The sequence below is a fragment of the Mustela nigripes genome, chromosome 2, assembly GCF_022355385.1.
Source record: "Mustela nigripes isolate SB6536 chromosome 2, MUSNIG.SB6536, whole genome shotgun sequence".
In the NCBI taxonomy this organism is placed as follows: Eukaryota; Metazoa; Chordata; class Mammalia; order Carnivora; family Mustelidae; genus Mustela; species Mustela nigripes.
The window spans coordinates 130,113,352-130,140,330 of NC_081558.1; the positions used below are offsets into that span (position 1 = coordinate 130,113,352).

The 26,979-nt window shown below is 33.0% G+C and overlaps 1 protein-coding gene across 1 annotated transcript in view; it reads left to right on the top strand.

Annotated features, from left to right (window-relative positions):
* Positions 1–26,979, top strand: part of SI (sucrase-isomaltase) — a 97,321-nt gene that overhangs the window by 40,267 nt on the left and 30,075 nt on the right. Inside the window, exons 22-34 of the mRNA XM_059388067.1 lie at positions 2,588–2,637; positions 3,363–3,533; positions 5,726–5,881; positions 8,450–8,656; positions 11,171–11,325; positions 12,997–13,165; positions 15,090–15,186; positions 15,283–15,395; positions 15,488–15,613; positions 17,374–17,502; positions 18,238–18,348; positions 20,848–20,910; positions 24,767–24,883. Of these exons, the coding sequence (XP_059244050.1) occupies positions 2,588–2,637; positions 3,363–3,533; positions 5,726–5,881; positions 8,450–8,656; positions 11,171–11,325; positions 12,997–13,165; positions 15,090–15,186; positions 15,283–15,395; positions 15,488–15,613; positions 17,374–17,502; positions 18,238–18,348; positions 20,848–20,910; positions 24,767–24,883 (1,664 nt within the window). The remainder of the gene's footprint in view (positions 1–2,587; positions 2,638–3,362; positions 3,534–5,725; positions 5,882–8,449; positions 8,657–11,170; positions 11,326–12,996; positions 13,166–15,089; positions 15,187–15,282; positions 15,396–15,487; positions 15,614–17,373; positions 17,503–18,237; positions 18,349–20,847; positions 20,911–24,766; positions 24,884–26,979) is intronic.

Consider the following 26,979-nt stretch of genomic DNA (forward strand, 5'->3'; position numbering starts at 1 on the left):
CATCAGGCTCTCTGCTCGGCGGGAAGCCTGCTTCCTCCTCTCTCTCTGCCTGCTTCTCTGCCTACTTGTGATCTCTGTCTGTCAAATAAATAAATAAAACCTTTAAAAAAATAAAAAAAAGAAGATTCTTAGGTATTTGTTTTGTATTTGCATGTACAAAAAAATATAGATTCGTTTATATTTTAGCTCATATTTCTCAGATGTACTAAAGAATATCCCATATGTCTAGTCTATGCATTGGTGTGCCCTCGTATAATTTGAAAATATGGAAACTATTAAAAAATTCATGTTTTTTAAAACTTATTTATGAAAATATAGATCACCATGATATATCTGCTTCACCTACAGTCTTCCCTTGTCAATTGATTTCATCTCTCCAAAATGCCAAAAACTTTAGTTGGCCATTTGTTCTCACAGCCTAGGAATTTCTCTTAGTTCTACCTTCACCTGGATTCTCTTGTCAGTTCCATCACTGTCATTACTATCTTTCATTTTAATACTTAGAATAGCTCCTTGACTGGTCCGTCTGCCGTTCTTGTTGAACCCCTTTACATTCTATTTACAATCCAGTAGGTGCAGTAATCCTTTTATTATTTATTTATTGTAAAATTTATTTATTTTTATTACTATATAATGTATTATTTGTTTCAGGGGTACTGGGTACTGGCCTGTGATTCATCAGTCTTACACAGTTCCCAACACTCACCATAGTACATACTGTCCCCAGTGTCCATCACACAGCCACCCATCCACTTCAGCAACCCTCAGTTTGTTTCCTGGCATTATCTTATTGTTTGTCTCCCTCTCTGCTTTTGTCTTATTTCATTTAGTAATCCTTTTAAAATATGACTCAAATCACCACACTTCTGCTCGAAACCTTCTAATTATTTTCCATTTTATTCAGTTAGAAGTCATAGTCTTTACCAGGACCTAGACCACTCACCGTGATCTGTATTTTTGCATGTATGTGTGCACACACACACTTATCCACTACTGCTTTCCTTTTCTCATTTTACTCTAACACAAACCTTCTTGCTCTGTTTCAAATACCTTAGAACCTGAGCATACTGGGGTGAGCTTTTCCATGAGAATATGTTCCAAACATTTACCACACAGGTTCCTTAAGATTGGATCCTGCTGAGTTAAATTATTTGTGATCATCAATTAAAGAATGCTGTTGAGATCATACCTGCATTGATAGCATGTGGGGTTTGATTTTAAGGTTATTCTTATTTTTCAAATTATATAAATATAACCAAATATATTTCTTTCTATATAAAAATACATATTGATAATTTACTTTTACCTAGGAAGTTGTTTAAAAATATGGAGATATGATTAATCAGTTATCAAATATGGGAGTTCCATAGTTATGTGCTTTGAAAAGTTAAAATCAAAATTTTCTAAACAATCAATCTGTAAGAAAACAAATGAACAGTAAAATGACCTTCACATCATGGTATGATTTTTATTTCATTAATTAGGATTAAAATTTTAGGCAAATTAATATTGTTGAAAATATATATAAATTCTCATATTCCTTTTACTTTTTTCACTGTCTTTCAAATTATTTTAGCCATAATCTTCAGTTTCTCTATTAAAGAAACATGTTAATAAAAAGTTCTCTTACATAGATAGTGTAGAAAATCGTTGTCTTCTTCCACTTTCCTCCTTAAAGTTTATTTCGGTCTTTAACATATCTCCAGGTTCACCTTATTTCTTCAAACAATGAAAAAAATTAAAGGTGCAAAATAAAAATTGTGATGAGCCATATCTTCCAAAGATAAACTTAATGTTACATGGTTTACTAGAAAGAGATAAAATATCTTTCAATAATAAATTTACAATTATGTACATTTTATTGTAAGGTTTTTTCTCTTAATTTCCAGGAATATTTAATCCATCTTTGAAAAATTAAACTAGGCACATATGTATTCATTACCTTTACTTACTGGGATAATAAACTATTAAAATTATTTTGCATATAAGTGTTAAAGACTTTAATTTGAAAAGATAAACTTTTTAATTTGCTTCATTAATAAACAATACTTTTTAAAATAACTTTTAAGGGGTGACTGGGTGACTCAGTGGGTTAAGCCTCTGCCTTCGGCTCAGGTCATGATCTCAGGGTCTTGGAATCGAGTCCTGCATCACACTATCTGCTCAGCAGGGAGTCTGCTTCCCCTTCTCTCTCTTCTTGCCTCTCTGCCTACCTGTGATCTATATCAAATAAATAAATAAATAAAATTTAAAATAATTTTTAAAAAATATTTATTTATTTATTTGAAAGAGAGAGAGACTACATGCGAGTATGTGCAAGCAGGGGGAAAGGCAGAAGAAGAGGGAGGAGAGAAGTGGACTCCCCACTGAGCACAGAGCCTGACCTAGGGCTCAATCTCAGGCCCCCGAGATCATGACCTGAGCTGAAGCCAAGAGCAGGATGCTTAACCAACTGAGTCACTCAGGCACCCATTAACAGTACCTTTTATTTTAAATTTCTTAAGAGTTGTAGAACTATAAAAATAGAGAAATTAGCAATAAAGAATTATATTTTGATCTGATAACTCTGTATTTTCCCCCATTTTAGATACCATACAAAATGGCAACTACATTTTATATACTTTTTCAGTTTCTAATGTAAGTATTCTCTTTGCACACACAGCTGAACATATATCTTGCTAATGTCTGTGTTATGCCTTTATCATAGATTTATTTTGGAAGGATGCTTACATTTACCTTCAGATTTCAACAGAAAGAAATTAAATAAATTGTTAAATTTTAAAATTTAAGTTGTTAAATTATAAATACATTGTTATCTTAAATTTTCGTATTTAAATGTAATGGATAAGTTTGTGATGATGAAATTGATGTACAGAAATCTTCAAACATCTTAAATGGGTATGTCTGGCTTAAGCAGCAGGACCTAGGAAAATAATGTCAACATATTTGAAAATCTATATCAGTCACAACAATAATTGTTATGGATTTTGAGTGAGGATGAAAAATCTATACATAAGGCTAAATTTCAATAATTAATAGCAATAGTTTTTGTAGATGTTGGATTTCTTCATATATTCTTTGTTGCCAAAGCTCTTATTCCTCATCATCATTAATACTAGAATGAGAAGAGATATATATGAGTTGCATCATGGGTAATTCAGGTTATCTCTGAAAATAAATTTTATGACATGTACACAAAAAAATGAAGAGTCGTTAATGAGTATATTATATATATTACTTGGATTTGGAGAACTGGTGGGAATGGAGAGATAGTGATTGGTTCTTTGTTTCATACTTGTATTATTTCAGGTTTTATCCATTGACCTTCTACTTAATATATACTATTATATACTTCTTTTCAGAACAAATTAGATATTTTATGCACACATTCATCATACCAGGAAGGAACCACTTTAGCTTTTGAGACTATAAAAATCCTTGGTTTGACAGACTCTGTTACACAAGTTACAGTGGTGGAAGATAATCAGCCAATAAAAGATCACTACAATTTTACTTACACTGCTTCTGACCAGGTAAATTAAAAATTTTAAAATATTTTACCTGTCATATATTCTCACATTTAACATTATGTAACCATTCAGTCTCTGGTTTTGTGACATTTTTTCTTCATATTACTTCTTTTTTTTCTCCTTTTGCTATTAATATTCTATTTTAGGTAATTCCCATTTCAGATATCAACATTAAAAGGACTCTTTGTTACTTCTCTTTATTTCATTTTATCTTGGATATCACTTATATACATCTTATTAATATTTTTATGGCATTTCCTACCCTGAACTTGAACTTACTCACCTGTTACATATAATAAAGGTTCTAAATTCTTTAGTTCTTGTTTAATACTCTTTAAGATATATATATATATATATATATATATATATTTATTTATAATGCCTTTCTTCACTCATTCCCTCCGCTTCTCCTTTCAAGAACTATCACTATCCTTGATAGATCTTGTCTTTTTTTTTTTTTTGAAATTTTGTTTACACTCTTTGCTTCTAAGGCAATTATAATTTTTGTCTCTTTTAAGATGTGTTCCCGAGAGGCATCTGGCTGCCTCAGTAAGGAGAGCATGTAGGATCCTTGGTCTCAGGGTTGTAAGTTTGAGCCCCATGTTGGGTATAGAGATTACTGAAAAATAAAATCTCAAGATGTGTACTATGGAGGGAAAAGGAGTCTTAGGATAGGACTTGAATTTCAGCCTTGCAATGTGTACATTTAAACATATCAAATTAATTTATTATCTCAGTTTCCTTATCTATAAAATATAACACTTAAATTGTTGCTTTGGGTAATAAACTACTGTACTTAAAATATAGATCATAATAATTTAAAGCATTGAAATTATTTTTATTTACTTTTTTCCCACCATTTATATATACCCTAAATTGGTAACATCAGTATAAATTCTCAATTACTTGAGATATAGAATATTCCTTTAGAGGTTTTTTTTTTCCTAATTCCTAAGCCTCTGGCCCAGAGTTCTTCACTTCACAATTTTTATAACAATATGTATTGGCTAATTATTTTTATTTAGTAAATATACTATAATTTTGTATATTCCTGAGGCTATAATAATTAATTAATATAAATTAAATAATGCAGGCTTATTGAGAACTTTATGACTCTAACAGAGATTGCCACAAGAGTATAAAACAAAAATAATTTTATTTGTTTTTTGCAATTTTAACTTATTTCTGTGTTTGTATTTATGCTTATGTAAGATTTACACAGACTCTAATAGACACACTTTCTTAATTATGCTATGCTTAGACTAATCTTTATATGAATTTTCAGTCCTGCATGTAGAGGTATGAAAGTAAGTTGATATCAAAAAATAAGCTAATGAAGATAGAAGTCTGGGATAAATTTTGCCTATAGTATTCTCAAGGTATATAGACAACAAACTTAACTTTGGCAATATCCTAATAATAAAAATCATTATATGTTAGAACATATATATGTGTGTGCATATATATGCACACACATATAAAATCATTATATGTTAGAACATATATATGTGTGTGCATATATATATATACACATTGTGTATACACACACACACACACACACACACACACACACACACACATCACGCCATGTTTTGCATCATACCATATTATCTCCTAACTAGTCCCTCAAAGATTGTAAGCAGTGTCTCAAATTAGAGACAGAATTGAAGAAATAGGTATTTCCCTCTTCTGACTTTGGGGTTTTCTATATAAACCTGTCACTATTATCCCTCCCTTGAGGGAACTAATATTTATTTCACACCTAATCTGCCCTAGGCATTGTGTTAAGTGCTTTAAATTTCATTTGTCATTCTTCCTGTATAGCAACCCCTTGTAGTAGAAACAATCATCCCCATTTCACAGGTGGAGGAAATGGAAGATAATAAAGGATAGGCAATTGTCCCAAAGAAGCATAAGCATTAAATGGCAGAACTGAGATCAGAACTCATGTCTGGATTTAGCAATAATGCTTTTCATTGATATTCTATGATTTCTTATACTTCTCTTGTCTTGAAATTGTAGCCATTTCAGTGGCATGACATATTTTCTCCTTTCTTATCTGTTCTTTAAGTATCCTATTAAAATACCAATGATTTGACTTGAAGAATTGCTGTGGTTGTTGCATTTTATAAATGTTAAGTACTTTTAAGTCATCCAGTTTTCACAAATATTTTTTAATGTTTCTTCGTCTTCAGAATCTCCTAATTTACAATCTCAACTTTAACCTTGGAAGGAACTTTACCGTTCAATGGAATCAAAATTACTCAGTAAATGAAAGGTTTACTTGTTATCCAGATGCAGACCCTGCAACTAAAGAAAAGTGTGAAGCACGTGGCTGTTTATGGGAAACGGTACTAAGAATTTTATTATAATTCATAGCATGGCTTTTACATAAATATCTCAATGTAACCTTATGTATTACAATTTTAATTCTATAGTGTAAGAACTAAATTCATCTAGAGAAACATTTGGAATTTGAAATTAGGCCTTTGACAGACAATTTATTTATTTTTTAAATTTTATTTATTTCTTTTAAAGATTTTATTTATTTATTTATTTATTTGACAGAGAGTGAGAGATCACAAGTAGACAGAATGGCAGGCAGAGAGAGGGAAGCAGGCTCCCCACTGAGCAGGGCTCCATATCAGGACTCTGAGATCATGACCTGAGCTGAAGGCAGAGGTTTAACCCACAGAGCCACCCAAGTGCCCCGACAATTGATTGATTGATTGACTGATTACATATTTTATTTATTTATTTGACAGATAGAGATCACAAGTAGGCAGAGAGTGAGGAAAAGGAAGCAGGCTCCCTGCTGAGCAGAGGGCCAATGTGGGGCTCCATCCCAGGACCCTGGGAATATGACCTAAGCCGAAGGCAGAGGCTTTAACCCAGGGAGCCATGGAGGCGCCTCCGAACAATTTATTTTTAATTTTATTAATTCTCTGAAGATATGGTTTATTAAATGCCAGACTAAATGGTTGTGTAAGTTGCTTTCCAAGCACTTTAGATAGTGTGCTTTACTTAACTTAATAAAGTGTGCCCATTTCACTATATGTTGAACTCATATTAGATATTGACTATGGCCGACTAGCTTAATATATTAAGGTATTTTGCCGATAGGCCAGTCTTTCAAAAGCATTGTCTCAAGATATTAAAACTTCTGATATTAATGGACTGTGTAGTAGTTCCAATAAGGAGTAATTTCTAGCCAGTTGTTTTGATATCCATTCAACAGAGTGATGATTTGGTTAAACAAGACACAGTTTATTTTTCTCCTACAAGAAAGCAGCTCATGTCTGATATACTGGCCTATCAATGTCATCAAAGTTTTAGGTTTACCATTTTTTTTTTTAATTTTTTATTTTTTATAAACATATATTTTTATCCCCAGGGGTACAGGTCTGTGAATCACCAGGTTTACACACTTCACAGCACTCACCAAATCACATACCCTCCCCAATGTCCATAATCCCACCCCCTTCTCCCAAACCCCCTCCCCCCCGGCAACCCTCAGTTTGTTTTGTGAGATTAAGAGTCACTTATGGTTTGTCTCCCTCCCAATCCCATCTTGTTTCATTTATTCTTCTTCTACCCACTTAAGCCTCCATGTTGCATCACCACTTCCTCATATCAGGGAGATCATATGATAGTTGTCTTTCTCTGCTTCTTTTTTATCCTCCAGTTTGTATTATGTCTTCTGTCATTATGTATTCATTCCAGCCCCAAAGGTGGGAGGTGGAAAGACATCCTATTTTAATCAGCTTATACCCTTTTCTTTTAAGGAGGATTTGGAGGTCATATATAACTTCCTCAAAAGAGACTGGGACAAGTTAGATGAGCACATTGCTTCTCCCAGCAATATAATAATTTAATAAATAAGAAAGATGGGAGGAATGGACTAGCCCTCAATGCCACCATTTATCATTCATTTTTTTAGATATTAGCTTCCACTTATATATAAACCAATCCATTTTGCTCTTTGGCCATAGTCACTATTTAAATATTGGTCAGGATGTAATTGACCAGTATTAGGATCAGTCATGAGATAAGGAATCATATAATTTCATTATAAGTAAAAGAAAAGAACTTTATTTATTTATTTTAAGATTTTATTTATTTATTTGACAGAGAGAGATCACAAGTAGGCGAAGAGACAGGCAAAGAGAGAGGGGAAGCAGGCTCTCTGCTGAGCAGAGAGCCCAATGCCAGACTCGATCCCAGGATTCCTCCCACGACTCTGAGATCACAACCTGAATGAAGGCAGAGATTTAACCTGCTCAGCCACCTAGGCTCCCCAAGAAAAGAACTTTAAGTACAGGCCCTTCTGAGGGTTGTTGTAGAGCCATTTTACATACAAAAGGCAATAGTCAGTATGAAGAATAAGAATAAGCATAGAATCAAGATTTATGAGTAATATACTTAATTTTTTAAAAGATTTTATTTATTTATTTGGCAGACAAAGATCACAACTAGGCAGAGAGGCAGAGGAGGGAAGCAGGCTCCCCACTGAGCAGAGAGCCCAATGCGGAGCTCGATCCTAGGAACCTGAGATCATGACCTGAGCTGAAGGCAGAGGCTTTAACCCACTGGGCCACCCAGGCACCCCATTATATACTTAATTTTTGCAAAGACCATAGAATCATTCTATATTCTTTTGAAAAGCTATGACATTCGATTCTTTTCCTCTACTGGTCTATCTTTAGAGTCAAAATATAAATATTATACATAAAATTTTAGTGTACGATATTTTAGGTTGCATAATAGATATTTGTGTTATGATTATAATTTTACTTTGTAGTTAAATAATAAAATTGATAAGCTATGCAACATGTGATTAAATATGTCTACCTTTTTTAAAGAGTTCAATATTACACTGTTTATAATTTTCTGGCAATGAACATGTATTCTGTTTTTAGGTTCCTCTTAGCTCCCAAGCACCTGATTGTTACTTTCCTAGACAATACAACCCTTATTTGGTCAGTTCAACTCAGTATTCATCAATGGGTATAACAACTGACCTACAGCTGAATCCTACAAGAGCTCAAATAAAGCTACCTTCTGACCCCATCTCAACTCTTCGTGTGGAGGTGAAATATCACAAAAATGATATGCTGCAGTTTAAGGTATGTTTGATATAAACTATCCCAATGAATGACTCATCTCTCAAAACAAAAGATTCCGAATAGTTTAGATACTTCAGTTTTACGATATTAAGGATTAGCAACTGAATTGTAGACATTTTGATTTTATAAAAATAAAGGTTTTTTCCCCCTACACAGCTCATACCTACGACCAAAAATAAATCTTCTTACTTTTGCAATTTTGTGTATAATTAAACATGTAGTGGTGATTTAAAAAAAAATCAAATTCTTGCTAAATACATAAGTTACTTAGAATCAGACTGTGTTTATTGTTACATTAGGATAAACAAAGCCCGGATGTTTGCTGGCTCAGTTGGTTAAGCATCAGCCTTAGGCTCAAGTCATGATCCCAGGATGCTGAGATTGAGCCCCAGGTCAGGCTCCTTGCTCATCAAGGAGTCTGATTCTCCCCACTTCCTCTTTTTCTGTCCCCTGCTTGTACTCTCTCTCTCATATAAATAAATAAATAATTAAAAAGCCAAAACAAAACAGGATACTATTTCCATTATTTTTAAATAACAGCCTGAATTTTCTGACCAGTGCAATAGACATAAAAAGAAAAAAAAATTTTCAACAGTACAGGTAGCAGTTAGTTTTTAATTGAAGTATAGCTGACATACAATGTTACATTGGTTTGAGGTTCACAAGATAGTGATCCGACAAGTCTATACTTTATGCTATGCTCACTACAAGTGTAGCTACCACCTGTTACCATATAACCTTATTAGAAAATTATTGACTACATTCCCTAAGCTGTACCTCTTATCCCCCTAATGTATTCATTCTATAACTGGACGCCTATATCTCCCACGCTCCTTCACTCACTTTGCCCTTGCCTCCACCCCTCCCCTCTGGCATCAGTTTGTTCTCATTACCTTTTACTTAAGAGCTCCAAGGGAATCCATTACAAAAACTATTAAAAATGATAAGAAGATCAGAAAAATGACTGGATGTAAAATAGTATCCAAAAAATATATGTTATCATTCACCATTTAAAAATAGAAATGGAGGCAAATACCATTATCAAAATCTAGAGAGAAAAACAATCAATGACACAACAAAAATATCAAAAATCATAGGAGCAAATTGACTGTTATAAGAAAAGGTTTAAAAAAGTTGATAGTTTTTGTTTTGTTTCTTTAAGATTTATTTATTTATCTGAGAAAGAGCCTATTGAGTGAGGTCAGGGAAGGAGCAGAGGGAGAGAAAGTCTTAAACAGATGTCCTGCTGAGTGGGAAGTCTCTGCTGACCTGAGCCCAAACGGAGTCAGACACCCAGGCAATTGTGCTACCCAGAAGCCCCCCAGAAAAGTGTTGGTAGATTTTAAATAAAAAAAATCTTAAATAAGCCTAACTCTTTTAAAGTTAATTAATTTTCTTTAAGTTCATCTGGAGAAGTAAACATTTGGCTATGGCAATAATTAAAATTCATGAAAAGAAGAGATGATAAAACTTATGGAATTGAGACAGTATGTAACTGCATCCAGAAATACCTGACAGTTTATTGAAAAAAGATGACAAAAAATATGTTTGTGTGTGTAAAAGATGTACTTGTATATATATAATATCAATTAAACATAAGCCCAGAAAAAAAATTACATGTATTTTTGTCTTATATCTGCCTAGTAAAATCCTTTCAAACCATAGATACGACAGTATAAATCCCACAGATGAAAACCTATATATTTTCTTACATGAAAATTTAACACATTTCAACATCAACAAACACTATAAACAATTAGAAGAAAAGCAAAAAATGGTTAAGTATTTGCTACATACATGACAAAAAGCAAGAAATTTCAATTTACAAAACCAAGAAAAATAGTAAGTCTCCATAAGCAGACAATTAACAGAAGACATAAAAATTAGAGATAAAAATATTAAAATACTTTTATTAGTTGAATGACATGACATTTAGAAAAATAAATGCTTTTAGTTTAACAGAAAATAGTATTAGGATATACATTTTGGTAAGAATATTAATTAGTAAACTATTTATGGAAAATAGATATCAAAGACTCTACACATTTTAGTACACTCTTTGCGACCTAACACTATCACTTCTAAGAAATGTTTTTGAAAAAATAAAGAAATGTATAAACATAAATAACCATTAACAGTCATTGTAGGATCATAAATGTGATCAAAAATACTGAAACAACTTCTGAGTCTAACCATCAAGTGGTAAATAATTTTGTGTATCTATATAAGAGAACATTTAGCTCCAAAATTTTTTTGAAGATTTCTTTTGTATGGAAAATTTGATGACAAAAAATGATAAAATATAATTCATAACTTGATCTCATTACATGTGTATGTGGATTTCCATATAGATATATGAGCCATGGATACAAAATTGAGAATTATATAAATAAGAATTACAATATTCTTGTCTGAGCAATTACTTAAATTATTTAATGATTGTTTACATGATATTTCAGCAATAAGAGAGAATAAGAGAGAAATGTTTTTATTTTCATTATTTCTCTGCAATAGATCTATGATCCCCAAAATAAGAGATATGAAGTTCCAGTACCTTTAAACATTCCAACCACACCAACAAGTACTTACGAAAACAGACTTTATGATGTTGAAATCAAAGAAAATCCTTTTGGCATCCAGGTTCGAAGGAGAAGTACAGGAAAAGTTATGTAAGTGATTGAATTACTTGATATGCGGAATATTTTGATTTTAGGTTAGAGGGGAAGTAAGATTATTTTCACTGTGCTAGAGTATTAATCATCACACTAAAAATGTTTTAATTTTATTAAATAACTTGACCTGTTTTAAATTTTAAAACTGAACAATTATCATACTCATGGGACTATCACTAAGGATTAGTAAAATTTCACCTTCATCTTGGATGTGATTGATTTAATTATTATCACATTCTTTCTTCTAATCAAGCTGAGAACTAAAACCAAGACTCCTCTTGAAAAGTGTATTAGCAAAAAAAAAAAAAGTAGTTGGAATATGTTATGTAAATATTTAATTAGAAATTAATTAAAATTGAAATATATTAGTTCTGAAATCTGATAAAGTTAATACTATCTCTTCCAGGTAATGATGAAAGGTAATTGATACACATACACCTCTCTGTATTTTTATGTTACAATGAATAAACATATAAAAATTATTTTTGTTTTAATAGGCAGTAGAGCTTTGTAGATAAACTGTAATATATTAAAAGATACTTTCAAGTAATTTAAGCTTACCATGCGACTTTTTAGAAGATGTTGTCAGGATATTTGCAGATATTGTCAGGATGGATACAAATAATGAAGAAAATTATGTCTGTATTGCTTTAAAAATTGTGTTGTTATGATAATATTTTTGTTTCAGAGAATAAGAAGTGAAGTCATTTTGTAAAAAAAAAAATCTGGTGCAGTGGCATTATTTATTTTTATTTGGAAAGCATTATTTTTAGTAAATACTTCTCCAAAATCCATAAGATAAAATTTTGAATACATCCTAAATTCTTTGCAATTCATGTTTCTTTTTTCTTCCAACTTCAATTTCTTTTCTTCCTCATTTATATTCTTGCAAATGACTAGAAAAACAATACATTCTCTGTAACACATTACTTCAAGATTTATTTTAAAACACCCATTTTTATAAATACAAAATAAAGGAAGAAAAGATTGGGAGTAGTAATTAGGGAGACCTTGCAATTAAAATATTCCTCATGGGACACCTGGGTGGCTCAGTCTGTTAAGCATCTGCCTTTGGCTCAGTTTATGATCCCAGGGTCCTGGGATGGCATCAGGCGCTGGGCTTCTTGCTCTGTGGGGAGTCTGCTTCTCCTTCTGCATGCCATTCCCCATGTTTGTACTCTCTCTCACTTTCTCTCTGTGTCAAATAAATAAAATCTTAAAAAAAAATCCACCATGCCTTATAGTTTATTTTGACACTGATTTCATCTTAATCCATATGTAGAAAAATTTTACCTCAGTGATTATCTCAAGGCAACAGGAAAACAGAGGACTTTCAGCTTCTGGGACATATATTCCTTCTAGGCCAATATTATTTATAACTTCATATTAATTTTATTTTAAAAAGCAATATATATCTAAAGATAAACCATAATCATATTTATCTATAATTTATTTTACTAATAATGCCAAATAAATGAAACATATTTTAGATACTCTTTAACATAGTCAAAAGAAAAATGTATTGGGATATTATTTTCATTTGGTATTTGAGTACAATAGGTACATAGAGAAAAATATTACTGGTTTTCAGATCACCTAAGAAAGAATTACCATTAGTATTTGTGGTAATACTTTGTATTTATTAGAATTGTTTTCTTTTCTTTTCAGTTGGGATTCTCACCTGCCTGGATTTGCTTTTAATAACCAGTTTATTCAAATATCTACTCGCCTGCCATCAGAATATATATACGGTTTTGGGGAAGTGGAACATACAACATTTAAGAGAGACCTGAACTGGCATACTTGGGGAATGTTTACAAGAGACCAACCCCCTGGTGTAGGTATCAATATTTGACTACTCTGTGAGTCAACTAAGACCATGATTAGGATCTTGGCCACTTCTCTGTAGGCCTAAACTTGAGTATTGAAGTAATAATGACAAAGGGCCCCAGACCTGTGATAGTGATTTTCTAAAAAACAAACAAAAAGCTACCTTAAATTACATGTGAAAGCAGAGGATAGGATGGATAACATCCTTGATTACAGTGATAAAACAAATATTCAGATTCAAATCCCCTGCCAAATCTACTTTTATCCACAGCTTGTAGAAATAATTGACCAGGGCTCTCCTTGAAAAAAAATTTTTTTTTTGCTTCTTTGATATTGATTTGATGCTAATTTTTTCCTTTATGATACCCAGGTACAGGTGTGCATTTTTATGAGGCCATACTGCTAAATACATCTTTAGAAACGTTTTTATATGCTTATATCACTTTTCCCAATGTTTTGTCTTAAATAATGGAGTACATTTCATGAATATTTGCACAACTAATATTAATTATAATTATTCTAAGTATATCATGCAAAAACACATTTTAATAAAATACTAATTCATTTTGATGTTTTACACATGACTTATATCTAAAGGATATATTCAATATAAGATTATAAGTGTATATACTATTGCAAAGACTTTTTATTGTTAGGTGCTCAAACAACTTTTATTTGTGTCATAATTGTTCAAACTTGGATTATGAGGTCTGCTTTTCATTTGTTTCAACTTGAAAGAATGTTTTTTACAAAATGTATTTCTTTAAAACTGTGCAACAATGGGGGGCGCCTGGGTGGCTCAGTGGGTTAAAGCCTCTGCCTTCGGCTCAGGTCATGATCCCAGGGTCCTGGGATCGAGCCCCATATCGGGCTCTCTGCTCAGCAGAGAGCCTGCTTCCTCTTCTCTCTCTCTCTCTGCCTGCCTCTCTGCCTACTTGTGATCTCTGTCTGTCAAATAAACAAATAAAATCTTTAAAAAAAAATTAAAAAAAAAACAACTGTGCAACAATGTATTGACATTATTAGGTTAATATAATTCTTGACTCAAAATATAAATCTTCTTCCACATGCTGATCAAATACTGACATACAGTGTGAGTCAAAGAGGTCAGTTTTGTGTGTGTGTATGTGTGTGTTGTTTTTTTAGAGAGTACACAAGCAAGAGTGGGAAGGAGGTGGGGCAGAGGGATATGTAGAGAAAGAACCCCAAGCAGGCTCCACGCTCAGGATAGATCCTGATACGGGGCTTCATCTCAAGGCCCTGAGATTGATCTGTGTCAAAATCAAGAGTGAGAGGTTTAACAGACTGAGCCACACAGGTGCCCCTAAAATTGTCAGTTTGATTAGGGGTCATCAACTTAAAAGTTTTATGACTTTTGAGAAGTTATTTCATGAGCCTGATATAGGTTTTGTATTCCAAAAAATGAAAAGATCTAGTTGAAAATGAAATTAAGTGTTTATAAACTATTGTGTAAAGAAGATATCATTTAAAATATTATAATATTATATAAACTTAGGTATTACCATATAATCTCTCAAGAGGTTTGAATATTTTCAACATTTCTAGGGCTTTTTTTATTGATAAAGAAGTGCCAATTTATAAATGAATTTGTAGAAAGAAACCCAACTACACCAATATCAATGGGTTTTTACATCAGTTAATATGACAGAATTTGTAGGTGTTACAAATTTGTACATTCATTTGTATGCTCTAAAGCAGTGATGGTTCAAATAATAAAGGAATTATTTTCTAAAGGAGAAATGTTTTAATGTAAGCATAGCTTTGTGTACAAAGAAAGAACCTTTAAATTCATATAGCCTCAGTCTTACAATGCATTTGAATATTACCTTCACAAAATTCATATGCTATTATTGTTTAAATATTATGCTATTATTACTTAAATGTGAATTATATTTAATTTTTTATTTTAGTATAAACTTAATTCCTATGGATTTCATCCCTATTACATGGCTCTGGAAGATGAAGGCTATGCTCATGGAGTTCTCTTACTTAACAGCAATGCAATGGGTAAAACAGTCATTTGCTGAATTTCTTGTATTTTATTTTACTCTTTAGTAAACTATTTTACATAGATAAAAATGTAATCATATTTTGGATTTCCAGACGTTACATTTCAGCCAACTCCTGCTCTAACTTACCGTATAATTGGAGGAATCTTGGACTTTTATGTGTTTTTGGGCCCAACTCCAGAAATTGCAACACAACAGTACCATGAAGTATGACACTACGTTTTTTTTTTTTTAAGTTTTATTTGTGATATAAAGTAACTCTTAGTTCACAAATAACTTTTTTTTTTTTTCTCCCAAAGGTAATTGGTCGACCTGTCATGCCACCTTACTGGGCTTTAGGATTCCAATTATGTCGTTATGGGTACAGAAATACTTCAGAAGTTGAGCAAGTATATAATGATATGGTGGCTGCTCAGATCCCCTATGTATGTATATCCATTTTTAAAACAGTGTTAAATGTTTTATCTATAAAAGCAAAATGAAATAAGTATGCATACTTTAAAATTAGTAATTTGGCAATAATTCTTTGTTTTTATTAGTAGCACCTAATGACATGGTTTTGAAATTTTTATAAAGTGTCTTTATTAGATGAAGGAAAAGGGATAATACCATTCCTTTTTCTCCTTTCTCTCTGGTTCCATGGCCCTGAGTTGTACTAAACAACTCACTATGCACTTGTTTTTCTCTCCTAAACTTTGGGTTGTTTAAGAAATCAGATGTATTTCCCATATTTTTTATATGAGAAATAGAGTCCACAGAAACCTACTTCATCAACTGAAGTGACAAATTACAGAGAAGAAATTAGACATGAAACTTAGTGATTTTTGCCTTGAAATAGGTGATAGTAGTAATGTTGGAACACAGAATTGGAGCACTTGCAAAATATTCTCTTCCTGCAATATTCAGGAAACTAAACATTACTGAGTATCCAGAAATAATCATCTCTGTGATTTCATTTTTTAACAAGATTCAGGAATCCCAGGGGTCATTCTGGGAGAACTTAAAACAGTGAATTCCACAATACTTGGTATATAAGAACTCATTCTAAGAAGAAAGAGAAGGGCCTCATTATAAGACATTGGTACATGTAGTAGAATCAAGTATGTGATTTTCCAATACATTATTATGAGGAAATTAATTCTACAAATAGATGATACAGAAATATATAAGTGATTTTTTTATATAAAAAGGGAGGTTGTTTTTTATAAAAAGGGAGGTTATTAGGTCCGTTATATCACCCGTCCTTTTTATAACACCTAGAAGAAGAAATTGAGTTAATGTCTTAAAGAAAATAATTTAAAAATCTGTTATTTAGATCTAAACAATGTCATGAAAAGTCAAACATTTATTAGTTTAAACATATTTGTAAATGTCATATATTTATTAAACATATTTGTAAATACTTGTAAGCAGTAGTTTGGTTATTTAAGCTTGGTTTCTAACTCTAAAAAGACTTTGGTAGATAATAAAAGAATCTTTTTTAATTAATCTTTTTTATTTAAGATTTTATTTATTTATTTGTCAGAGAGAAAGAGACAGAGAGAGAGCACAGGCAGGCAGAGTGGCAGCAGAAGCAGAGGGAGAAGCAGGCTCCCTGCTGAGCAAGGAGCCTGATGTGGGACTTGATCCCAGGACTGTGGGATCATGACCTGAGATGCTTAAACGATTGAGCCACCCAGGTGTCCCAATGAAAGAATCTTTTAATTGATGGATTTACCAATAATTCTTTCTTCCTTTTTGGCAATATTAGAGTTATTTGAAATTACTCCCATTGGCTTTATGTTTCCCGAAAAAGAAAAACAGCTATTTCTGTATATATTGTGCAACATTCCAAATTGCATTTAACATAATTTCATAGCCTCGCAAATCCTTTACTCCTGTGTCTTCCTATTTCCTCTGGGAAATACATAACAAAAGATATTGATCTGAAAGAATATTTAGAATCAAAATTGTTAAGTGAACTCTTAGTGAACAGAATGTTTATATTAACTTGCTTATAGACTATTTTGGATCTTCATATACTAGTTTTATTTGTTGAACATTGTGTTACTTGATTAATTCTCTTTAGGATTAAGTGAAGAGGCATTTAAACTTTCATATTGCTATTATTTTTATACAATGACAGAATGAGATGCACTGACCCATGTGATTCTTACCCCACTGCCACAATCTTTATATCTTTCAGGATGTTCAATATACAGACATTGATTACATGGAAAGGCAATTAGACTTTACAATTGATGAAAACTTCCATGACCTTCCTCAGTTTGTTGACAAAATAAGACAGGAAGGAATGAGATACATTATTATCCTGGTCAGTATTTATATTTTATATTTTATCTGAGTCTTATTATCTTGATTTCATTAAAATTTCTCTTCTAGAATGAAGTGGGAGGGAGGTGTTTCAAAATAGGAAGACTATTACTTTCAATCCTTCCTAAATCTAAAACTTTCTTCCTTTAAGACTTATTTACATGGGCTGCTACCAAGCTACTTTTACAGTTTGATATATCCTTAGAGATCTAAGACTGAATCTGGAAGTCGAAGACAAGCTGTCTTCTAATAATCACTGAAGCTACAAACTAACCTCAATTTATAGAAGCTATCACAAAGTTATGATGGATTTTCCATTTCTATACAATTCTCAAATCATTCTATGGGATTGCTTCTTACACTTGTCATGTTTAGAAATTTGAATTCAGGTTAGTGATTCAGTGGGGAGAATATTTTATCAATACATTAAAGGAAGCAAGCTAGGCAGCCAGTAATCCCACTGGGAAAAATAAAAACAAAACAAAAAAATGTTAGTAATCTTTCTTGAAATCACAGCCAGTACATTTTTGGGAGTTCTTAAAATTTCTTTCCAAGGAATTTAGAGGACACTCTAGCTGGAACACTGAAATTTATACTGTCAGTCTAATTTGCCAGTCTGTGTGAGAGCACAGTAAAATGATAATGTAGTCATGGAAAATTTTGTTTCATAACTGTGACCTAAGTGGTCATACTTTTATTCCAGAGTTACCTGGTATATATTTCATTTTAATTTTAGGATCCAGCAATTTCAGGAAATGAAACAAAGCCTTACCCTGCATTTGAAAGAGGAATGGAGAAAGATGTTTTTGTCAAATGGCCTAATACCAGTGATATTTGTTGGGCAAAGGTACTGAACTGATATCTTGAAATAAAATAAGTATAAAATGTTACTTCACTAAAATTTTCTATTGAGTAAAAATAACACTTAAAGACATATTCAGAAGGAGAGATGTAGAATACAGAAATGTAATGATTGAATACCTAATAAAATAATATATAATTAGATTTCAACTTAAATTATTAGAAACAGAATTTATGTATTTGTATGTTTGTTTAGTATTTGTTTCATTTTAAATTTTTAAATTGCATTTATTAGAATGTCTTTTGTGTATTAGAGAACAGGGAAAGCTGATACATATATTTTTTCAAAATGAAATTTTTTTGCATTTTTAAAAATTTTAATTTACTTTTTAAATTTCTTTTCATTGTTCTTTTGTGTATTATAAAATTAAGATTAATAAGATGGTTGTTCATTATTCTACATTGCAAGTCATTTAAATGTTTGTACTTCTTTCATTAATAAAAAAGACAATTTTTAAGAGCCATACTTATATTCCTGACTTGAACAAGGATTATAATTTATTGTATTTCATTTAAACAATAATATTCGGATCTGAGTATATTGACATATAGAAAAATCCTGATTTGACTTACTTATAAAAGAACAAACAAAAAAACCAATAGTCTTAACTAGAATGAAAAATAAAAACAGAATTCTGTTGTGGGAGACATGATGAAATATAATATAGAATCATTTTTTCATCTTGGATCAAAAATACCATATTAGTGATAAAAGTGGTAAAATTCACACATGGGGGACACCTGGGTGGCTCAGTGGGTTAAGCCTCTGCCTTCGGCTCTGGTCATGATCCCAGGGTCCTGGGATGGAGCCTGCATTGGCTCTCTGCTCGGCAGGGAGCCTGCTTCCTCCTCTCTCTCTGCCTGCCTCTCTGCCTACTTGTGGTCTTGGCCTGTCAAAAGAATAAATGATTCTTCTCCTACCCACTTAAGCCCCCATGTTGCATCACCACTTCCTCATATCAGGGAGATCATATGATAGTTGTCTTAATCTCACAAAAGAAACTGAGGGTTGCTGGGGGGAGGGGGTTGGGAGAAGGGGGCTAGGATTATGGACATTGGGGAGGGTATGTGCTTTGGTGAGTGCTGTGAAGTGTGTAAACCTGGTGATTCACAGACCTGTACCCCTGGGGATAAAAATATATGTTTATAAAAAATAAAAAATTTAAAAAAAGAATAAATGAAATCTTAAAAAAAAATCATATGGCCTCTAGATTACTTAAATATTGTATCAATGTCTATTTCTTGGTTTTGATGATTGTAGAGAGGTTATAAATTAGTTAATGTTACAGAATAAAGGATATTAAAAAAAAAAAACCTCTAGGTATAATGTTTGTAGCTTTTCTGTGAATCAAAATATTTCAAAACTAAAAATTAACATAAAATAGAAAAATCTTATAATAAACTTAATGACAAATCATAACATTTTAAGAAACATGAAAGTATAGAGTATGGCATATTGACCATAGAAAGGTTAGTTTTTTTTCCCTTCGTTTGTATTATCTTCTCATTCTAAATGTCTATACATTTTCTCAGATTTCTATCTTCTTTTCCATTCCTTTAGTGAACTATTCCCCATCCACAACTAATCTCTTGTATGTAATTAGTCCTTGGGAATTAATTACATTTTTTTAAAATATGGAACTATGTAGGTTTTACAACATAGATTCAAATTCTCAGAGCTTTCAGCATGATTGAATTTGGGCTCAAGTTGTGTGTTTGTGGTTGAGTAGAGGAAAACACTAGTAGGTGGGAAAGCAGGGATATGGAAAGACAGAGAGGAGTATTTAGTACTAATTGAGAAAACAAAGAAGATGTTTGCCTTAGCATGGCATCATCCAACTCAGATCTTCAATTCCTTTTAAATAAAAATGTTTGTTGTTTTTAGATTTTAATGCTAAAATAATTATAGAAACAGTTTTAATATACCACATTAAATTAAATTTAGTATGTGCCTTCATACTCTTTTTTTTTTTTAGATTTTATTTATTTATTTGAGAGAGAGAGAGAGGGAGAGAGAGAGAGCATGAGAGGGAAGAAGGTCAGAGCGAGAAGCAGATTCCCCACAGAGCTGGGAGTCTGATGTGAAACTTGATCCCAAAGCTCTAGGATCATGACCTGAGCGAAAAGAAGTTGCTTAGCCAACTAAGCCACTTAGGCGCCCCCTTCATATTATTTCTGAGTAGAACTTTTGTTTACATACATTGGTTTTAATATCACTACCTACTACAAAGGTTGGCATTATTTTTCCTATTGGCATATTAAAGAGGAAATTAATATGAAATATGAGAATGGTTTGCAAATGTTACATTTACCAAAACACAAACTGAAAAAAAAACAATTGAAAAAATTACTGGTCTGGGGATCTCAAGATATAATAATAATATCTCACCAGAACCCTAAGAACCCTATTATACTTTATTTACAACATAGTCATACTTTACTGAAATTATTTTCAACAATTTTCCTATTTTTTCTTTCTCTGTAGGTTTGGCCAGATTTGCCCAATATAACAATAGATGAAAGTCTAACGGAAGATGAAGCTGTTAATGTAAGTTTACATTGACTGATTACATAAAAAAGAAATTCTGCACTTGGATTTAATGATCACTTTGACCAATAATTCAATTTGAGTATTCTCTTCAAAAAACTGATGGATTATTTTTAAATTTTCTATACCAGACCATATTTAAATCACAAGGTACTTCTATTTTTAAGTTTTTGAGGAGTATCTATGCAGTTTTCCTAAGTGGCTGCACCTCTTCACATTCTCATCAACAGTGCAAAACGATTCCAATTTCTCCAAATCCTTTCCACAACTTTTTGTCTTTGTTTTTGGATAATAGCCATCCTAACAGGTGTGAAGTGATATCTCATTGTGTTTTTTGCATTTCCCTGAAGATAAGTGAATATGGGCATCTTTTCATCTACTTGTTGGCTATCTGTATGCATTCTTCAGAGAAATGTCTATCAAGACTTTGCCTATATTTTAAGCAGGTTATTAGGGTTTCTTTCTTTCTTTCTTTCTTTCTTTCTTTCTTTCTTTCTTTCTTTCTTTCTTTCTTTCTTTCTTTCTTATCGAGTTCTAAGACTTTTTAATATACTTTGGAGATTCACATGTAATCTGATATATGGTGTTTAAATATTTTCTCTTATTCTGTGGATTGCCTTTCTCTTTGTTGCTTGTTTCCTTTGCTGTGAAGAAACTTTTTTGTTTGATGTAGTCACCTGCTTACTTTTTTGGCTGTGTTTTTGGGGTCACAGATTTATAAAATCTTTGCCAAGACCAATGTCATGAAGCTTTTTCCCTTTGGTTTCCCAAGAAGCTTTTTCAATTTAATGTGTTAAATTTAAGAATTTTCTCCATTTTTGGAGTTATGATTTTTGTGTTATGATGTAAGAAAAGGGTCCAATTTCATTCTTCTGTATATGTATATTGTTTTTCCAGTACCATTTGTTGAAGACACTATCCTTTATCCATTGTGTATTTTTGGCACACTTGTCAATGATCAGTTGACTATATATGTATGGATTGATTGATTTATATGTTCTCTATTTGGCACCATTAGTCTATGTGTGTTTTTGTGCTGCTATCATACTGTTTTTGTTACTGTGGCTTTGGAGTATATTTTGAAATCAGGGTGTGTGATTCCTCGAACTTTGCTCTACTTTTTCAAGATTATTTTGGCTATTCAAGGTCTTTGTAATTCCAAATGAGTTGTAGAATTGATTTTATATTTCTGTGTAAGATGGAATTGGGTTTTTGATAGAGGTTGCATTAAATCTACAGATTGCTTTGGGTAGTTAATACACTTTCACAATACTAATTATTCCAATCTATGAACATGGGATATCTTTCTATTTGTCTGTATCTTCTTCAACATCTTTCAACAAAGTTTTGTAGTTTCCAGTGTACAAGGCTTCCACCTCCTTACTTTTATTCCAAAGTACTTTATTATCTGGGTTGCTGTTGTGAATTGGATTGTTTTCTTAATTTACTTTATTTTCCTAATTTAGTTCCTTGTTAGTGTATAAAAATGCAACTGATATTTGCATATTGATTTTACATTCCATAAGTTTATTTAATTTATTAATTCTTTTTTTATATATATAATTTTTTATTTTTTATAAACATATATTTTTATCCCCAGGGGTACAGGTCTGTGAATCACCAGGTTTATACACTTCACAGCACTCACCAAAGCACATACCCTCCCCAATGTCCATAATCCCACCCCCTTCTCCCAAACCCCCTCCCCCCAGCAACCCTCAGTTTGTTTTGTGAGATTAAGAGTCACTTATGGTTTGTCCAGAATCTATAAAGAACTTAGCAAACTCAACACCCAAAGAACAAATAATCCAATCAAGAAATGGGCAGAGGACATAATTTATTAATTCTAACAGTGTGTGTGTATGCACATGTGTGTGGAAGAGAGAGAGAGAAAAACAGTTTTTTTTCTGAATGAGCATGATATTAGTTGGGGGTGTTTAATATATCATCTTTATTATGTTGAGGTATTTCTTTCTATTCCTAATTTGTTGAGAGTTTTTAGGTTGTCCAGTTCTATCCATGTCATTGGAAATGGCAAGATTTCATTCTTTCTGATAGCTGAGGAATAGTCCATTGTATATGTACATCATCTCTTCTTTATCCATTCTTTGTCAATGGACATTTGGGCTCTTTCCATATTCTGGTTATTGTGGAAATTGCTGCTATAAATGTTTGAGTACATATGTCCCCTTGAATCACTGTGGTTTTACCCTTTGGATAAATACCATGTAGTGCAATTGGTAGGTCATATGGTTGTTCTAGTTTCAGTTTTTTAAGGAACCTCTATACTGCTTTCAGAGTGGCTGCATCAGTTTGCATTCCCAACAACAGTGTAAGAGGGCTCCGTTTCCTCTGCATCCGTGACAACATCTGTTGTTTCCTAACTTGTTAATTTTAGCCATTCTGACTAGGGTGAGGTGGTATCTCATTGTGGTTTTGATTTGTAGCTTGTGATACCAAGTGGTGTTAAGAATCTTTTCATTTATATGTTGGTCACTTGTATGTCTTCTTTCGAGAAATGTCTGTTCATATCTTCTAGCCATTTCTTGACTGGATTTTTGGTTTTTGGGGTGCTGAGTTTGGTAAGTTCTTCATATATTTTGGACACTAGCTCTTTAACTGGTGAGGCATTTGCAAATATCTTCTCCCATTCCATAGGTTGCCTTTTATTTTGCTGACTGTTTCCTTTGCTGTGCAAAAGCTTTTTTATCATGATGAAGTCTCAATAGTTCACTTTTGCTTTTGTTTCTCTTGCCTTTGGAGACATGCCTAGCAAGAAGGTGCTGTGCTTGTGTTCTCCTCCAGGATTTTTGATGGATTCTAGTCTCACATTTAGGTCTTTCATCTATTTTAAATTTATTTTTGTGTATGGTGTGAGAAAGTAGTCCAGATTCATTCTTCTGCAAGTGGCTGTAAAATTTTTCCCACACAATTAGCTGAAAAGACTGTTCCCCCCCTGCCCCATTGGATATTATTTCCTGCTTTGCCAAAGATTAGTTGACCATAGAACTGAAGGTCCATTTCCAGGTTCTCTATTCCATTCCACTGATCTATGGGTCTTTTTGTGCCAGTACCATATGTGTTTTGTAAATCTCTATATTCCCTACCCTTTTCACTTTCTCTATACACTGGTAAGGCTATTCTGGAAGTTATTACATAGACTTAAACTTAAAGTGTGACAGGAGAGTATGCAAGTGATGCCATGTTTTTCAGACTATTTATTTACAGAAGATCAATCATTTGTTAGCACACAGAATTTGATCTCAGAATATATATAGGTAGGCTGACAAGTAAAGAATTTTTTTGTAGAGAAAGAAGTAAATCATTTCCTCTCTGCTGAGGTGGGAAGGGCTAGGTGTGAGAGAGAAAGGCAAATGGTTGGGGTGGTAAAGCAATATATTGATCCTAGAAGGGCAGAAAGCTGGGTAAACAATTTTTTTAATCCAATTAAACAGACTAAACCAATGCCTTTTCCTTTCCTATCATGCTCCACAAAAGTAAATCTGCATTATAGGACTCTAAGGACACAAAGGCAAAAATTCCCTAATAGTCTAAGAAGCACCAAAAGTATATATCTGTGTTTTGTGAACTTTTTTTTTTTTGACAATCTGTAAAGACCCCAAGGCTTCTCCCTTCTGTCTCCATGTATATTTCTCTCTCTCTCTCTCTCTCTCACTTTTTTTTTTTAAATTTGTTATTCTTCATTGTTTTGGTTAGAGAAACATAATGTAGATGCATGCAATTAAATTTGGGATCAGGTTGCTTTCATTATCACCTCTGCACAGCTTGTGAATCTGACAGGTAAATGTCTTAGACATGCATGGTCTCTCTTCTGACTTTCTACATGTTTTTACAGGCCTCCAGAGCTTATGTAGCTTTTCCAGACTTTTTCAGGAATGCCACAGCAGAGTGGTGGGCAAGAGAAATTATAGATTTCTACAATAACCAGATGAGGTTTGATGGTTTGTGGATTGTAAGTAAACGTAAAGCAATATATATTTTAAGTTATTATTGATTTATTTATTATGCAGTTATTATGAAGAATTCTTGCTAGATTCTAATAATTCCAACAAAGTATTTTTTTGAAAATATCCACTCATTTTTCTATAAAAGGAAACGCCTTTCCATATTCATAGAACTGTAAAATACAGTGTTAGCAATTTATTTCATATATACAGCTGCTATTTTCTAAAGTTTCAGCTTCACCAGGGAACCAAAAAAAAATCTCTTTAAAACTATTTATAAATGCTTATAAACATTTACTTTATTTTTATTCAATGTAGGAATAAATCTCACGTAACTGTCAGTCATTAGTACAAAAAATCATAATCTCTTACAAATGTAGCAAATTACTTTTCAAACAATCTCCTAATTTTAGATGTAACTTTAAAATCTTGGTAGTAAGAGGGGGAGGAGCTAAAATGGTGGAGTATTGGCCATGTTGTGGAAGGTAGGAGGTGCAGAAATGTGGTTTGGGGGAGAAACAATCATAGGTGCTGTTGAGGGGAGGGAGCTTTGGTTTCTGAGAAAGACAAAACAGAGAGGAACATACAAGATCACACAAGGAGAACACTTTCTAAAAGCCATTGGCAGGACAAATGAGAAGGTTTGATTTCCATGAGTTTTTGCAACAAGCAGGGCTCAAAGACTGGAGTTTTAGAGGTCCACAGTGTGTCTGGGATAGAATCCTAAGAGTACAGACCTATTCCTGGAGAAAAGTCAGTCAGATAACCATGAGGCAGATGGTGAGATCTCAGGATTGCCTAAGATCCACTAGGAGAGGCTGTTTATTTTTCTTGGAACACATTTGAGAAGGGTGATATTGCCTCTCTGAGGACATAAGAGCTGACAGGCATGCATCCCCCCCACCCTGCGCCCCTCAATGTAGCACAGGGATACCTGCTAAGTGTGGCCAGCCCAGACACTGGCTGTTTAGTGTGTTTAGCTCCAAATTCCATGCTCCTGCTTCTGGTGCAACTGCCCTTCTGGGTTAAACTTGCATCAACTCCAGCCTTTTGAGACCATCCCTGAGAAGACTAGTGTAGGTACCCACCACAACAGGACCCTAAAGTTTGGAGTTTTAAAAGTCGGTCATCCAGGCTGCAATAGAGACCAAAGTGCACTGTGCTTCTCCAGGCAGGCAAGAACCCAGACACAGATAGTATGGAGACAACAATTTAAAAAATGCTTGGAACACATGAGGAGAAATTATTCGCTCTTCCAAGACGGTCTCCCTGACAGTAGAGGGGAGCAGAACTTCCCTCTCTAGGGACAAAGGAGTTGGCTGGCGCTAATTCCCTGACCTGCCCCTCAACATAAACTACCTCAGTAAATAGCACAATGCCAACTATGACTGCTTACATTGCTTACACCAAGTCCTACCCTCTCTGCACTCCAATGGTACTGCTTTTCTTGGGCAAGTATGCCTAAGAACCAATGCAGTGGGCCCCTCCCCCAGAAGATCAGCACAAACCCCTGCCTGCATCATGTATATTGACCATAGAGTTCTGTAAATCTTCAGTTCTAATGGAAATAACATCAGGTCTCTTTTAACAAGCAGATCAAAGCTCACCTAGTTAAAACACCACATTCTGGCCAAGGTCTAAACATTCCCCACTGCAGGTAAGGAAAATCTCCACTGAGAACTGTCTTGAGGGATAGAGCAGCCATAACACAGCAGCAAAGTGTATGTAGCATACACCAGAGACACTTCCTGAATGGAAGACCTTGGACATTATATGATTTCTTTTTCATAAATCTGTTATTCCCAGGAACAAGAAACATAACAGACTACCATAAAACACAGAATAAGACAGAAAGCTAGACAAAATGACAAGATGGAGAAATTCATCCCAAAAAGAAAGAACAACAAAAGCTTAGGGCCAGGGGTCTAATCAAAACATATAAATAATATGTCTAATCCAATAAAAGGATACTAGCTGAGCTTGAGAAAAGAATAAAAGAAATTAGGGACAACTATACCTCAGAGATAAAAGAGCTAAAAACCAATCAGGCTGAAATTAAAAATGCAATAACTGAGATTTAAAACTGACTGGATGTAATGACCAC